General features: G+C 42.1%; 1 protein-coding gene across 1 annotated transcript in view; it reads right to left on the reverse strand.

Annotated features, from left to right (window-relative positions):
• Nucleotides 1–14,425, reverse strand: part of LANCL2 (LanC like glutathione S-transferase 2) — a 50,293-nt gene that overhangs the window by 6,082 nt on the left and 29,786 nt on the right. Inside the window, exons 4-8 of the mRNA XM_064575456.1 lie at nt 13,549–13,696; nt 12,311–12,457; nt 8,391–8,573; nt 1,035–1,211; nt 717–789 (exon numbers count right to left, since the gene is read on the reverse strand). Of these exons, the coding sequence (XP_064431526.1) occupies nt 717–789; nt 1,035–1,211; nt 8,391–8,573; nt 12,311–12,457; nt 13,549–13,696 (728 nt within the window). The remainder of the gene's footprint in view (nt 1–716; nt 790–1,034; nt 1,212–8,390; nt 8,574–12,310; nt 12,458–13,548; nt 13,697–14,425) is intronic.

Genomic DNA, 14,425 nt, shown 5'->3' on the forward strand with positions numbered 1-14,425 from the left:
AAAGTAATCAAAAGTTATCACCAATTTATCCTAGTATCATTCAACCTTTGCCCTTTGATTTCTGTGGCTTATATCACAAATTATCTAATTCACACACACACAGGCACACACACAATATAAATACAAAAAATGTACGAGTCCTCTTTGTAGGGTTTCTATTTTGTTTTCCTGATTATAGTCTATATATGGTGCTTTGCAGCAGACTTACTGCGTTTGCTCATTTCCTGTCTTTGCTTGTTTTTCAGAACGTTCTTCAGTATGCTATTATTTTTTCCAACTACCTATTTTCCTAACTACTAATAGTTTTAAGTTACTAATATCAATTATTCATCCTTCTTTATATATCTGAAATAATTAAACATATTTAAATAACTAAACAAGTTTCCTGTGAATAGATCAGTATTATATATACAATGTTACAGACAAAATGCAGAGGAGTAACCTTATTATTTCTTCTTTTACTGAGTAGCAAACATTCTATGTTGTCTGCATATATTCTTTAGAAATATTTGAAGCATGCTCACGGGTGCACGAAATAGGTAAGGCAGAAAGACTCGACGTAATTTTCAGCAATAAACTACTTTGTTCACAGCTGCTTTACAGTGGGGGAGTTATTACTCAAGGAAGAGCAAATGCCACAAGCCAGTGCAGAGACACAGAAGGCCCAAATTCACTCACCCAGATATTTAAACCCAGCGCTTTCTGCTCACTCTTACCTTCAAAGAGAGAGTAGGGTCTGTCGGGGATGCGGCACCCATGTGCTCCATATTCTAGACACCACTCTGCAAACTAAGGGGAAACACATTTAAGAGCAGAGATTTCACTTGGTGAAAAGGCAGCAAATGAGACACTGCAATGAATTCACCAAGCACTCGAGGAAGAGGGTTCCCGGGCAAGGGGTACTGCTGGGCCAGGAGAAACAGGGGAGACCACAGAGCTGGGAGAAACCGGTTAAGAGAAGGAGGGGAGCTGTAGTTTTGGATTTTGTGCATGCTCTGGAGTATTCCCAAGTTGTCTCCATTAAGACTCCTTACTTTGCAAGCTCGGTAGAGATACTTTTTATCCTGCGTGAGATGGTACAGGGACAGGAACGAATAGCCATTCCCGGCTGTTCCGTGGCAGATCCCGTAGCCCTTCCGAAGCAAACCTCGCTGCCAAATGACATCACTACACTCCATGGCATCTTTCAGGTATTTCTCCTCCTTAAAGACCTGGGCAGTGAAAAGCAGAACAGCGTGAGAAAGATGTTTTCGATGATGACTTAGCAAAACAGTTTCCCTTTCTGGCTAGTCATTGACACCTTAGGAAACCTGAACCTGAAACCTTACCCCCTCTGGGGGTAAACACGACCACCACCAGCAACACCACAGTACCGCACCTCACGAGCTTAATCTACCCATCTCTTCCCCTTGTCCTCCCAGTTCACGGTTCTGCAAAAGTAGTTCTAAAATTTAGTTAAAAAATTAAAACAGAAGCTACCCGAAACCAAGAAGCATTCTGTAATTCCCAGAGCAATATGCCCTGCAGCACTAACATGCTCCTGGTGAAGTCACCCGAGGGACTGACGGTCCCACAATATCCTGTCAGCCAGGTCAAGAATACTCAGTATCCCGGGTCAGCCCCATTATCAGTAAGACCCGGATGGCCTGGCACTTCAGGGCTGGTGCGATCTGCCATAATCCATCACACGGAAACCAGCATGGAGCTTCCTGCAGTCCCCGGAGCAGACGTGCCTGGGCTGCACGACTCACTGGCACGGTCTCCACCGAGTGGTTTCTACGTCACGAGACGGATGAGCTCGCCGAAGACAAATGCCCGGCAGGAGGAGGCTGGCTGTTTTTGCCTCCTCAAATCCCCTTTTAAATTTTCTTCTCTTTCCCCTCACGTTCCATTTGTTTTGTTTCCCTAGTCCTTCCCTCAGAATCTGCTGTAATCTCCACTTGCTTTAGCTCATTCCATGCTAGTGTAAATGAATTAAGAGACAAAAGGGTCCTCAGAGAGGACCTCCTTGGGGGGAGCAAACAGGATTCATCTACCTGTGACTGATTAGCAGTGACCTCAAAAAAAAAAAAAGATGAACTATGTGCATCAGTGTCTGCAGAGGGTAGAAGGGCAAAGAGAGAGACATTTGTATTTCACTCACTGTTCCTGATGTAGAAACTATTCACCAGGGTCAGAAGCAAGACTCTTAGCTCATGAAAGCAACTGAGATGTGCGCTCTGGGGTCAGACTGCCTGAGTTCGAATCTCAGCTCTGTCACCTTGTAACTGTGTGGCCTGGCCTTGGACAAGTGGCTCAATGTCTCAGTTTTCTCAACTCTAAAAGGATACTAGTTCTTCAAGTCAGTGGCTTGTTATGAGTATTAGTGACACCAAATCAATCAAATGGGGGAAAAGAAAAGTCTTTCCAAGAAACAATGTAGGAACAATCAGATATCCTGATGCTTACAAAAAATAATCTCTCTTCTTACGTCACATATATAAACCTAATATACAAAATATACATGTAATATATAAAACGTAGTTAGAGATAGCTCATAGTTCTAAATCGAAATCCGTGCAGCTTGGAGAAGAATATTATCTGTAACCTGGGGGTAAGTAAAATTTTGTGACAATTAATAAAGGGAAACCTCACTAAAGTGGAGTTGGGAGGTTAGAAGGGCAAGCCTGCCACTCTACTCAATTCCAGAAAGACTTGTCGATTACAGACCCCAACAGAAGAGGGAACAGGAAACAGGAAAGAATCATCAGTTATAGGCCCCAACGGGGAAAAAAGGTTCCCTGCATCTCCTACAAGAATTCGACTACCCCTGCAACTCAGCCAATGAGAAACTGGCATGACCCTGAACTCCTGCTTTTTTCCAATGGACTGACATTCAAAACCACCTCTCCCCCGCTCCTTCTTCTCCATAAAATAATGTTCATCTCCTTTGTTTGTTGGACTTGCCTACGGTTTTGTCATAGCTTGCATATCCCAAAATGTAATTCTCTGCCATTCTTGAATAAGCCCATTTTGCTGGTAAAATAACTGGCTGTTTTTTTTGGTTAACAACTTCTTAGACAAGATACAGAAAGAAATTATCATAAAAAACTTGATAAAACACAGACTTTACCAGAATTAAAAACTCCATTCCTCAAAAGATACCATAAGGATTATGATTAGGCCAACTACAAAATTATTTCCCGGGTCGAGCTCTGCATCGGGCTCCCTGCTCCGCGGGAGGCCTGCTTCTCCCTCTCCCACTCCCCCCGCTTGTGTTCCCTCTCTCACTGTGTCTCTCTCTGTCAAATAAATGAAAAATCTTAAAAAAAAAAAAATTATTTCCAAAACACCTATCTGACAAAGACTTGTAACCAGAACATAGGCAGAATCCTTACAACTCAATAATAAAAAGATAAAAGATTAAAACAACGTGGGTAAAAGGAATGAACAGACGTTCAACAAAGCAAGATACATAAACGAGCCATGAACACAAGCAAAATTGCTATCCATTAGAAACTACCATGAAATATCCGCCAGAATATAATTAAAAAGCCTTTCAGTACCACGTGTTGCCAAAGATGTGAACTCTCTTACATTGTTGATGGAAAGTAAAAGGTATGACAGCTGTTACTTTGTGAAGATGTCTGGCAGTTTCTTACACTTACTTTCTGATCCAGCAATTTTACTCCGAGGTACTGGCCCAAAAGGAATGAAAACACATGTCTACAAAAAGACCTGTACAAGAATGTTCATAGCAGCTTATTCATAAGAGTAAAAAACTAGAAACAACTGGAAAAAAAACTGATAAAGCGGTAGATTTATATAAGGGATGCTTACACTCAGGAAGGTATCAACCACCTTGAGGAAGAAGGAAAGAAAGTATAATTTGAAAGAATCTCTCCAGCTGATTCTGATATGCACTCCTTCAAGATATGCCATGTTTCAAATAATCAACTTACAAATGAGCTTTTGGAACACCGTTTATATGAAAACATTTTCTGATGTCTGGTCAACGGCTGACCATCGGAGAGCATAAGGCGTGGTGGTTTCCTACTTTAAGGAATCAAAAGATTACATCGATATCACTTTGGTATGACTTACATGGTTTTCCTGGGCCACATATTTGTAAATACCTTCCCAAATACAATTTTCATTTGACCAGTGTTAGCATCTGTTTACAGTGGCTGAATCCACATACTGCTAATGCTGGAGGGCCCATGTGTGTAGTTAGAAGGTAGAACTGGTTACCATCGCTTGTAGTCTACTGTCAGATAATCAAGAACTGCTCAGCAAAATAGCTTCCAGCCACAGGGTCCACAAATGTAATCTGCTAGAAAATCATTTGCAAGTAATATAATTCCTAATATAGCACAGAATATTATTAAAACCCTGACATTTTTCAAGGATCATCTAGAATACAATATAATTTTAAATTAACAGTGTATGTTCATACAAAGTAGAGTCCACCCAACTAACACATATGATGAGCATCTCTAGGAAGGGAAAGCAAATTAAGTGAAACTAAACTCAATTTATAGTCTTCTTTGTGAAAGATATTAATATTTTTTGCAAACACCTGAAAACCTTATGCTTTCATCAGCATTCTTGAAGAACTTATATGAGTTCACATGCCAGCAAGAGAAAATGTTGAAAACTTATATAAAATGCAAGCACTTCCTAATTCTGAGACAGCCTCAATGAATGCAGATGCTCTTATTTTGAGTTAACAATAACTTGAGAGAAAATGGACCCTCGACCTTTGCATTTCCACCCCACCCCCTACCCTGTCTCTGCCCACCCCACCCTCCGCCTTGGCCAAACACCAATCTCACACTTCACTCATATATTGTAAAACTCTATCATATATGCCTTTTCAAGTTACCATTGAGGCCTTCTGCCCCCAAAGATTCTACTCCTTGCCTTCCTCATGTTTGAGAATCTTGATGTAAATGGACAAAATTAAGTTTTAGTGACTAAGTACGGGATCGTAATGTCTTTGCTCTATGCTTAAGAGAAGAGGGAACTTGCTGTTTCGGAAGAAGGCAGGGACAGACATTCCAATGATATTCTGAGCCAAAGCCGGATAGGCAGCAGCTGCTGGGAGGCATCTGTGGTTTACCGAGAGCAGGGCTCTGCTATGGGTGCTCTGTGTGCTCCCCGTGTGACCAGCGGCCGTAGAAACAGACGGCGTGATAGCCAACGGGGCTAGGAGAAAGGGATCTCCCTAGGCTGATGGCCCCATTGGACGTCCTGGCTCCCGATTACCTGTTTACCGCTCTCTCGGGGAGCGGGTCAGACGGGGGGCCGGACGGGACCCTCAGAAGCCGAGACCGTCAGCCACCAGGAGGGCCCACCTGCACTGCTTGCCCTCTTTAATGTGAAAGAGAAAAAGGCGCCCGGCAAACAAAAGCTTTCACTTTTTCTCAAAGTCATACATCTGTTTTAAATATCAAAGGGTCCTTGTTTGTCAACAGTATACTCGTCATGGTTGGACAATTACAATATTAGAGACTTATCTCGATGTCACTGAAGTTACATCATTCTAAGGCTCTAAAAAAGGGAGGCACTGATTTGAACAGAATTTTATTTTATTTAAAGACTGAGGTATTAGGCGCCTGGGTGGCTCAGTTGGTTAAGCGACTGCCTTCAGCTCAGGTCATGATCGCAGTGTCCTGGGATCGAGCCCCTGCATCGGGCTCCCTGCTCACCGGGGAGTCTGCTCCTCCCTCTGCTCCTCCCCCTCCTCGTGCTCTCTCTCTCTTAAATGAATAAATAAAATCTTAAAAAAAAAATCAAAATAAAAATAAAGACTGAGGTATTGTTAAGAAGATGAAACCTTAAATTCTTTTGATTTCCAAAGAGTATATTTCATTATGCTTTTTCTTTTTATCATAACTTTCTGAGTTATTTTCTTAAATGCTCATACCTGACTTTTATATTTGAATATTTTAGGTGTTACTCTTGGAGGACTAAAAAATTCTGAAAAATTAGGCAAAATCATGAGATTCCCCACAATTTATGTAAATTATTATGGTTAGTCACAAAGGGAAAATAAAATTGATTCCGGGATTAGTTCTTTTGTTATTTCTAGGTAGAAATACGAATTCTGCTTCATTAATTCTATCTATTTCTACAAAACTAAGAGACTTTGCCAAAACACTAATCAATCATGTGGTTACTGTTATATACTTTGATATATGAAGAACAACCTCCAAAATCAAATATTACAAATAAAGATGCATTAAAAAGATAAAATTACAAAAGAAGCATTATTTACAATCCAATTAAAAAATGGGCAGAGGACCTGAATAGACATTCTTGCAAAGAAGACATACAGACGGCTAACAGACAGTGAAAAGATATTCAACAGCACTAGTCAGCAGGGAAGTACAAATCAAAATCATAATGAGATATCATCTCACACCTGCTGGAATGGCTAAAATCAAAAACACAAGAAATCACAAGTGTTGGAGAGGATGTGAAAAAAAAGGAACCCGTGCACACTATTGATGGGAATGAAAATTGGTTCAGCCACTGTGGAAAACAGTATGGAGGTTCCTCAAAAATTTAAAAATAGAGATAACATATGATCCATTAATTTGACTACTGGGTGTTTACCCAAAGAAAACAAAAACACTAATTCAAAAAGATACATGCACCCCTGTTTATTGCAGCATTATTTATAATAGCTAAGATAGGGAAACAACCTGAATGTGCATTGACAGACAAATGGATAAGATGTGGTGTGTGTGTGTGTGTGTGTGTGTGTGTGTGTGTTTGTAATATATTACTCGGCCATAAAAAAGGATGAGATCATGCCATTTGGTACAACATGGGTGGACCAAGACGGTATTATGCTAAGCGAAATAAGTCAGACTGAAAAAGGCAAATACCATAAGATTTCATTCATATGTGGAATCTAAAACAGGAAAATGAAGAAACAAACAAAAAGCAGACTCATACCTGTAAATACAGAGAACAAACTGATGGTTGTTGGGGGGGTTGGGCAAAATGGGTGAAGGGAGTAGGAGATAACAGGCTATGGAATGAATAAGTCACAGGAATAAAAGAGCATAAGGAATATAGTTAATGATACCGTAGTAGTGTTGCATGGTGACAGATGGTGACAGACGGTGGTTACACTCGTGGTCACAGCATAATGTGTAAATTGGGGCAGCACTATGTTGTGCATTTGAAACTAATACAACATTGTGTGTCAACTGCATTCAAATAAAAACTTTTTTTTTAAGATTTTATTTATTGATTTAAGAGAGAGAGTGAGCCTGAGGGGAGGGGCAGAGGCAGAGGGAGAAGCAGACTCCCTGCTCAGCAGGGAGCTCAACGCGGGGCTCAATCCCAGGACTTCGGGATCAGGACCTGAGCCAAAGGCTGACGCTTAACCGACTGAGCCACCCAGGTGCCCTCAAATAAGAAATTTAAAAAATAAAACCAAATGTGGTATAGTCTTCTAAAAAACTTGCTTGAAAACACTGTTTTCTTTAAACGTGAATTATTTTTCCAAAAAATGTTAAAAAACTTAAATGTTATAGGCTACAGTAAGCTGTTTGTAATTTCAACTTCTATTTAGTAAAATAGTAAGAGAACGCCTTTACGGGGCGCCTGGGTGGCTCAGCTGGTTAAAGTGACTGCCTTCGGCTCAGGTCATGATCCTGGAGTCCCAGGATCGAGTCCCCCCCATCAGGCTCCCAGCTCAGCAGGGAGTCTGCTTCTCTCTCTGACCCTCCCCCCTCTCATGCTCGCTTTCTCTCTCTCTCTTCTTAAAGAAAGAGAAAACACATTTAAAGACAACCTAAAAAAAAAAAAAAAAAAAGAAGCATTGTTTGCTTTCAATCGAATGCATTCTTAATATTGTGCCCAAATATTATCTTGAGACTACCAGAATTATTCAGTAAAGGGACTGCCTATTTTTCTATAATACCCCATATGTGTAAAACTTTGAACATCACACTTCTCCCTTATGAGTAATTTTGTAACAATTTTAAACTCAAACTTAAAGGGCCCCAAATAAACATCATCATCCAACAATAAAGACTTATTCAACCAAGAACATAAAATGATGTGAAGTCAAACAAAAAAGCGTTTAGTTATAATAATGCCTACTGCCTTCTCGGATATTCACACGCAGAATAAAAATCATTACTATGCTGTCCCCCAGGTTTCCTTTTTACATATGAATATAATCCCTGTTAAAATACACATACAGACCCTTATAGCTCCAACTACAGGGGTGATAAAGTGAAACAGGGAGATTTTATTTTGTAAAAACATTGATTTGAAAAGGTTTTTAGTTTGCCATCACATGTGCTGGCCAAAATCAAAATGAGAACCTGGTGGAAAAAAGTGGATTTCTAAACATTAAATGCTTGTGATCAACTGGAGGTACTGACCTTGTAAGCTTGCATAAGCATGTGGATGACACCGGGCGCACCATGGCACCAGTGGACCAAGCGATCTGTTTCATTGCTTAATGATGACGGATAATTCCCAGATCGGAATCTTTTGTGGCGCACATAATCAATACTAGGTTTCACCATTTCTGTCAAGGTTTCTTGGTCCACTTTTGCTGCTGGCTTTAAACAAATGAAAAAAACCCAAAACATTTAGTTTTCCTTACGTTTTTTTAAAAATTTTATTTTATTATGTTAGTCACCATACATCATTAGTTTTTGTTGTAGTGTTCCACGCTTCACTGTTTGCGTATAACACCCAGTGCTCCATGCAGTACGTGCCCTCCTTAATACCCATCACCGGGCTAACCCATCCCCCCACCCCCCTCCCCTCTAGAACCCTCAGTTTGTTTCTCAGAGTCCATAGTCTCTCATGGTTCGTCTCCCGCTCTGATTCCCCCCCCTCATTTTTCCCTTCCTTCTCCTAGTGTCCTCCATGCTATTCCTTATGTTCCACAAATAAGTGAAACCATATGATAATTGACTTTCTCTGCTTGACTTATTTCAAGCATAATCTCCTCCAGTCCCATCCATGTTGATGTAAAAGTTGGGTATTCATCCTTTCTGATGGATGAGTAATATTCCATTGTATACATGGACCACATCTTCTTCATCCATTCATCTGTTGAAGGACATCTCGGCTCTTTCCACAATTTGGCTATTGCGGACATTGCTGCTATGAACATTGGGGTGCATATGGCTCTTCTTTTCACTACATCTGTGTCTTTGGGGTAAATACCCAGGAGTGCAATTGCTGGGTCATAGGGTAGCTCTATTTTTAATTTTTTGAGGAACCTCCATAACTGTTTTCCAAAGTGGCTGTACCAACTTGCATTTCCACCAACAGTGTAAGAGGGTTCCCCTTTCTCCACAGCCACTCCAACATGTGTTGTTTCTTGACTTGTCAATTTTTGCCATTCAAATTGGTGTGAGGTGGTATCTCAATGTGGTTTTGATTTGAATTTCCCTGATGGCTAATGATGATGAACATTTTTTCATGTGTCTGTTAGCCATTTGTATGTCTTCTTTGGAGAAGTGTCTGTTCATGTCTTCTGCCCATTTTTTGACTTGATTGTGTTTTTTTTAAGCCTTTGTACTATAGCTAATATGGCAAAGCATCCATTACCTGGAATACTGAGAAACATATAAAATTCAAATTAATTCACTTATCTGGTTATTTAAGACTTGGGCAGACCTTGTTTTATTTCAACTTGTTGTGATGTTGAAGATGACGTCTGAAGGCCATCTGCTGGAGAATTCCCTCTTGCTCAGGGCAGGCCTTTAACTGACTCAATGAGGCCCAGCCACATTATGGAGGAGAAACTGCTTTACTAAAAGCCCAAGCATTTGTAAGAGTGCTGACAATGATGATTCATCTTTGGCCCTCCATCTTGTTCATGTTTGCTCAGTGGCCTCTCTTGTGGCTATGTGTTCCGGGCCCCTTGGAGAATGACATACATACCTTAGAAATGCCGGTCAAGGCAGGAATGGGGGGGGAGGCCTGTTTTGGCCTCTCATGAATCTGTCAGAGATAACATAGTCTTGCCCCTTCCTGATGCACAGCTGGGGCCACAAGATCTCATTAAAGGGTAGCTGTCAATTAGGTGCCTGCAAGCCCTCCGAGGTGTGTGCGAACGCTCTGATCTCACTACAATGCCCTTCTGCATGTCCCCTCGCTCTACAATATCTAGGGGCTAAGGTCTGGACTTTGCAGAGAATAACTATGCAGCGGCTGTAGATCATCCTCTGCCCGATCCCCCCCATCAGTAAGGTACCCCGAATAAAACTCTGTGTAAACTCTATGGAGTGGCCTGCTTCGTTTTCTGGTCTCGAAGTGTCTTCTCAGTCGGGGGAGACTTTCCTGTCCCTCCCCCACCTTCTAACACCATTTAAGTGTAAATCTCACCCAAAATGTCCTCACAGAAACACCCAGAAAAATGTGTGACCACATACCTGGGCGCTGTGGCCCAGCCAAATTAATATCTAATATTAACCATCACCGAGAGCTAGCTCACATTTTTAATGGGGGCTTTAAAATACCTACGTCTGTCAATCTTTTATCTGAGTTGTTTCTCCAACATACAACAACAGACAACAGCCCCACGTCAATCGCCCTCCTGGAATGTCGGTGGTGAGACCAAAGGGGGATGGGGGGGCGCGATTCCGCCATGGGGGCAGGAAGGGCGCGCCCAGCACCCTGTGGCCTTTGAGGCCGGCTCGCTCCAGCAGCAGTTAGGGAGGAACAGTCACGGGGCAGGGCGACCCTCCTGATGGAGACCCAGCCGCTCCGGCTGAAGGTTTCGAGCGCAGCCCTCCTGCGCCCACACGTCCTGCCCCGAGCGCACCCGGCCGGGCTCCCCTTCCGCGGTACCGGCATGTTCAGCTCCGGCGGGCTCGCATGTGCTCTTCTCCACCCTGTCTGGTCGTTTGCCATTCTGCCCTCTAGTCTCAGTCTACCTGTTCGTAGTCTGGGCCTCCGGATGGTCTCCTAGTCTCATCAGGGAAGTTGGGTTTCATAGTTGCACGTTCTTCACTTTAAAGGCAGATAAAGGGCACAACCTTGGGGACTTGTGTTTCTCTCAAGGAAACCCCGGATATCTAACAAAATTAACCTCAACACCTACATCTAAACTTTAAGGTTAGGTCTTATTGGTGTGGTTTTCATATGGTTAATGTTCCCCTAAGCCAAGTTTCAAAAGCTGGTGTTAAAACATTTTCTTGGGGAAACAGAAAACAGAGACAAACTACCAACTTTCCAGAATAATAGTGCTATTTTAAAAAAAGAGATGGACTTCTAGTTACTTTGAAAACATGTGTCTGCACTATAAAGAAAATTCACAAATTGGGATACATATGTTTCGCTTTCTACAACAATAAACAAAGACAACTAATTACCAGAAAAGGGGGTTTTAGGCCCGTTTAGATATGAATCTCCTTTAATGGTAGAGTAGGTTTAAAAAGGGGATTTGAAGTAAAAATTTTTAGCTTTTAGTGAAGAAGTTTTAACCTAAATGCTAATCCATGCTCCTTGACTTGCTAGCTTTGTGATTTTTGAGCATTAACTACTCTGTTATGGGTGTGGTCGATAAAGAAAGGCTTAATTGGGGGGAAAAAAAAAAAAGGCTGTGTACGCAGCAGGGAAGGGCACCACAGGCCATAAGGCCGGAAGCTGGCTGAAGCACTATTTGGGGGGGCGGTCTCTGCCTGCCTGACAGAGCGGGGACTACTCAGTTCAAGCGACGTCAGGCATGACTGAGAGACCAGATCAGAACCACAACAATAAACTAGTTGAAAGTTTAGAACACAACCGAAAGCAAGCTGGGGGTATCTGAATAGGAAAAAGTCTCTGCCTCAGTAGGGATTCTGGAGGCCCTTTCTGCTCCCTGAGGGTTCCCCTCTGTTCAAAGAGTAACGACTCCAATGAGCAGAAGGACATGGACCGAAGGAAAATGTGGCCACTAGACACCTAACCCAGTACAAAACCGCATGTACAATGTGCTCTTAGGGCGCCTGGGTGGCTCGGTTGGTTAAGCGACTGCCTTCGGCTCAGGTCATGATCCGGGAGTCCCGGGATCGAGTCCCGCATCGGGCTCCCTGCTCGGCGGGGAACCTGCTTCTCCCTCTGACCCTACCCGTCCCCATTCTGCTCGCGCTCTCTCACATTAAAAAAAAAAAGTGCTCTCAGCACTTCAGTGCTTGGGGTTCATGAAGCAGAGCTTAAGTACCCACGATTCAATGTAGGATCCTTATTTTATTTCAGCCTGCGCGACTTACACTAAAATTTCAGCCCCCCTTTCCTCTCTGGCCGAGTATGTAATACTGGAGGCACTGTATTAGGGTTTCCGAGCACCCTTCCTTACCTGCATTAGCATGTAGTAGATCCCGGCCATGCCGTGCGCTGCTCCAACATACTGCTTCCTGTGCCACTGGTAGAGCAGCGGGCAGCGCTCGGCCTTCCTTTCTTCCCTCGACAGAGTCTTGCCTGACTCGATGATAGCGCCGACTACCTACGGGGGTGAGGAGACAGCGCTGGCCTAAAGAATTACGTGTATCCTGTTTTCGTCTAATTAACACTAACACTTCTATATAGATTTCTTAACCTAAAAATCTAGAAGCAGGCAGTAGCCACCACCGTTAATCTTTAGCTTATAAATTAATAAATACAGGCAGAGAGAAATCAGAAGAGAAGAAGAAATTAGGAAGTCAAACCACGACGTTAAAAGTCCTCTGTATGAACAGTTTACTAGAATCTAGAAAAACTTCCTATAAAAACTATCCTAGACTACTTAGTTCCCTTGTAACTGCAATGTTTTCTCCAAAAGACTGGCAGTACATCTAGGAAAGGCTGGAGGAATTTAGCCTTATTTATGAAAGGCTAATGAAATGAGGTCTCTTGTGGCATGCAGATTTTAGTTAAATCAAAAGAATATCATATCTGTAATGACTATGTAGCAAAGACACATTGTTCCCTCATATCCTTTCTCCTTCCACACTTTTGGTAACAGTGCTCTAAGTTTTGGCGGGGCGTCTGGCCTCTCAGCTACAGAAAGACACGGTCCTTTGACTAAGTTCTGGAAGTAGGATGTGAGCAGAAGTGAAGTAGACCACTTCTGGATCGTGGCCTTAAAAAAAAAAGAAAAAGAAAAAGGAAAAAAAAGGAGCTGCTTATCCTCTACTTCCTCCCCTGTCTTGAGCCTGGGGGTGCTCGATTAGCTTTGGGGATGCAGATGAGGGCACGCCCCTAGGATATGGGAGAAGACCAGAGAAGAACCCAGATCCTTAGCCATATTCACTGTGACTGCCTACCAGTTCAGATGCTTTAGGAAAGAGAAATAAAGATTCTACCTTTTTGAAGCTGCTGTTGTTTGGTACTAGTAGAAACAGGTAAATTAATAGGCCTAAGAGGAGGACAGATTAAAAAAAAAAACATTCCTAGAAAGGAAAAAAAAAGGAGCTATTTATCGCTTTTATGAGATGCCTGAAGAAATTACTCATACCCAGAAGAAGAGTCCAGCCCCTACCGTAGCCCTGTGCTGACAGACAGGTTGGGATGGTAGAGATGACAGGACGCCCATGGCTGACGGCAAGCCCACAGTACCTCTTTAATGGCTGACTCACACACGGTGTCTGGACCAATCTCCGTGTTCAGGTAGAGTAAGGCATACAGATAACCCGCCCGACCATAAAGCAGCTCATCGGGAAGCTCTGAATCTCGGCACACGATGGTTCTCTGGAGCTGCAAAAGTCTACCCAACAAGAAAAATTCTGTTTTCCTGGAGAATGTGTGAAATTCCTCTTTCTGAAACTGTTAGTAACCCTATCAGTTTAGAAATAACCTGTTACTTATTTTTAATTTAAAACTGATTCTAAGAGGGCGCCTGGGTGGCTCAGTTGGTTAAGCGACTGCCTTCAGCTCAGGTCATGATCCTGGAGTCCCGGGATCGAGTCCCACATTGGGCTCCCTGCTGAGCAGGGAGTCTGCTTTTCCCTCTGACCCTCCTCCCTCTCCTGCTCTCTGTCTCTCATTCTCTCTCTCTCAAATAAATAAATAAAATCTTTAAAAAAAAAAAAAACTGATTCTAAGAAATACAAACAAACAAAACCCAAACAATAAAATCTTCTCCACTACACTAATTTCCCTCAGATAGCACATTAAAAACAACACACCTTCCTGTTCAGAATATCTACCTTGATACCTAGTCTAAACCTTGTAAGAGATGATACTCAATTTTGAAATAAGAATTAGAAGAGAATGATTTAAAATTTAAAAGAAATTTTAAAATAAATTAAACTTAATTTACTTTTAAAAATTTTTTTGAAATTACACTTAATTTAAAAGAAATTAAAAGAAATAGTACTAAAATGTAGTCAATGTTTGGGAATTAGCTTGACTCATTCTATCTTTCAGCAAACATCAACTAACTAGCGTGTGCCAGACACTCCACCAGACCACGGGAGTAGGCCCTGATTTCTAC

The sequence above is a fragment of the Mirounga angustirostris genome, unplaced genomic scaffold (genome assembly GCF_029215605.1).
Source record: "Mirounga angustirostris isolate CCGP_5_RB_7025 unplaced genomic scaffold, mMirAng1.0.hap1 SCAF_12, whole genome shotgun sequence".
Classification (NCBI taxonomy): Eukaryota; Metazoa; Chordata; class Mammalia; order Carnivora; family Phocidae; genus Mirounga; species Mirounga angustirostris.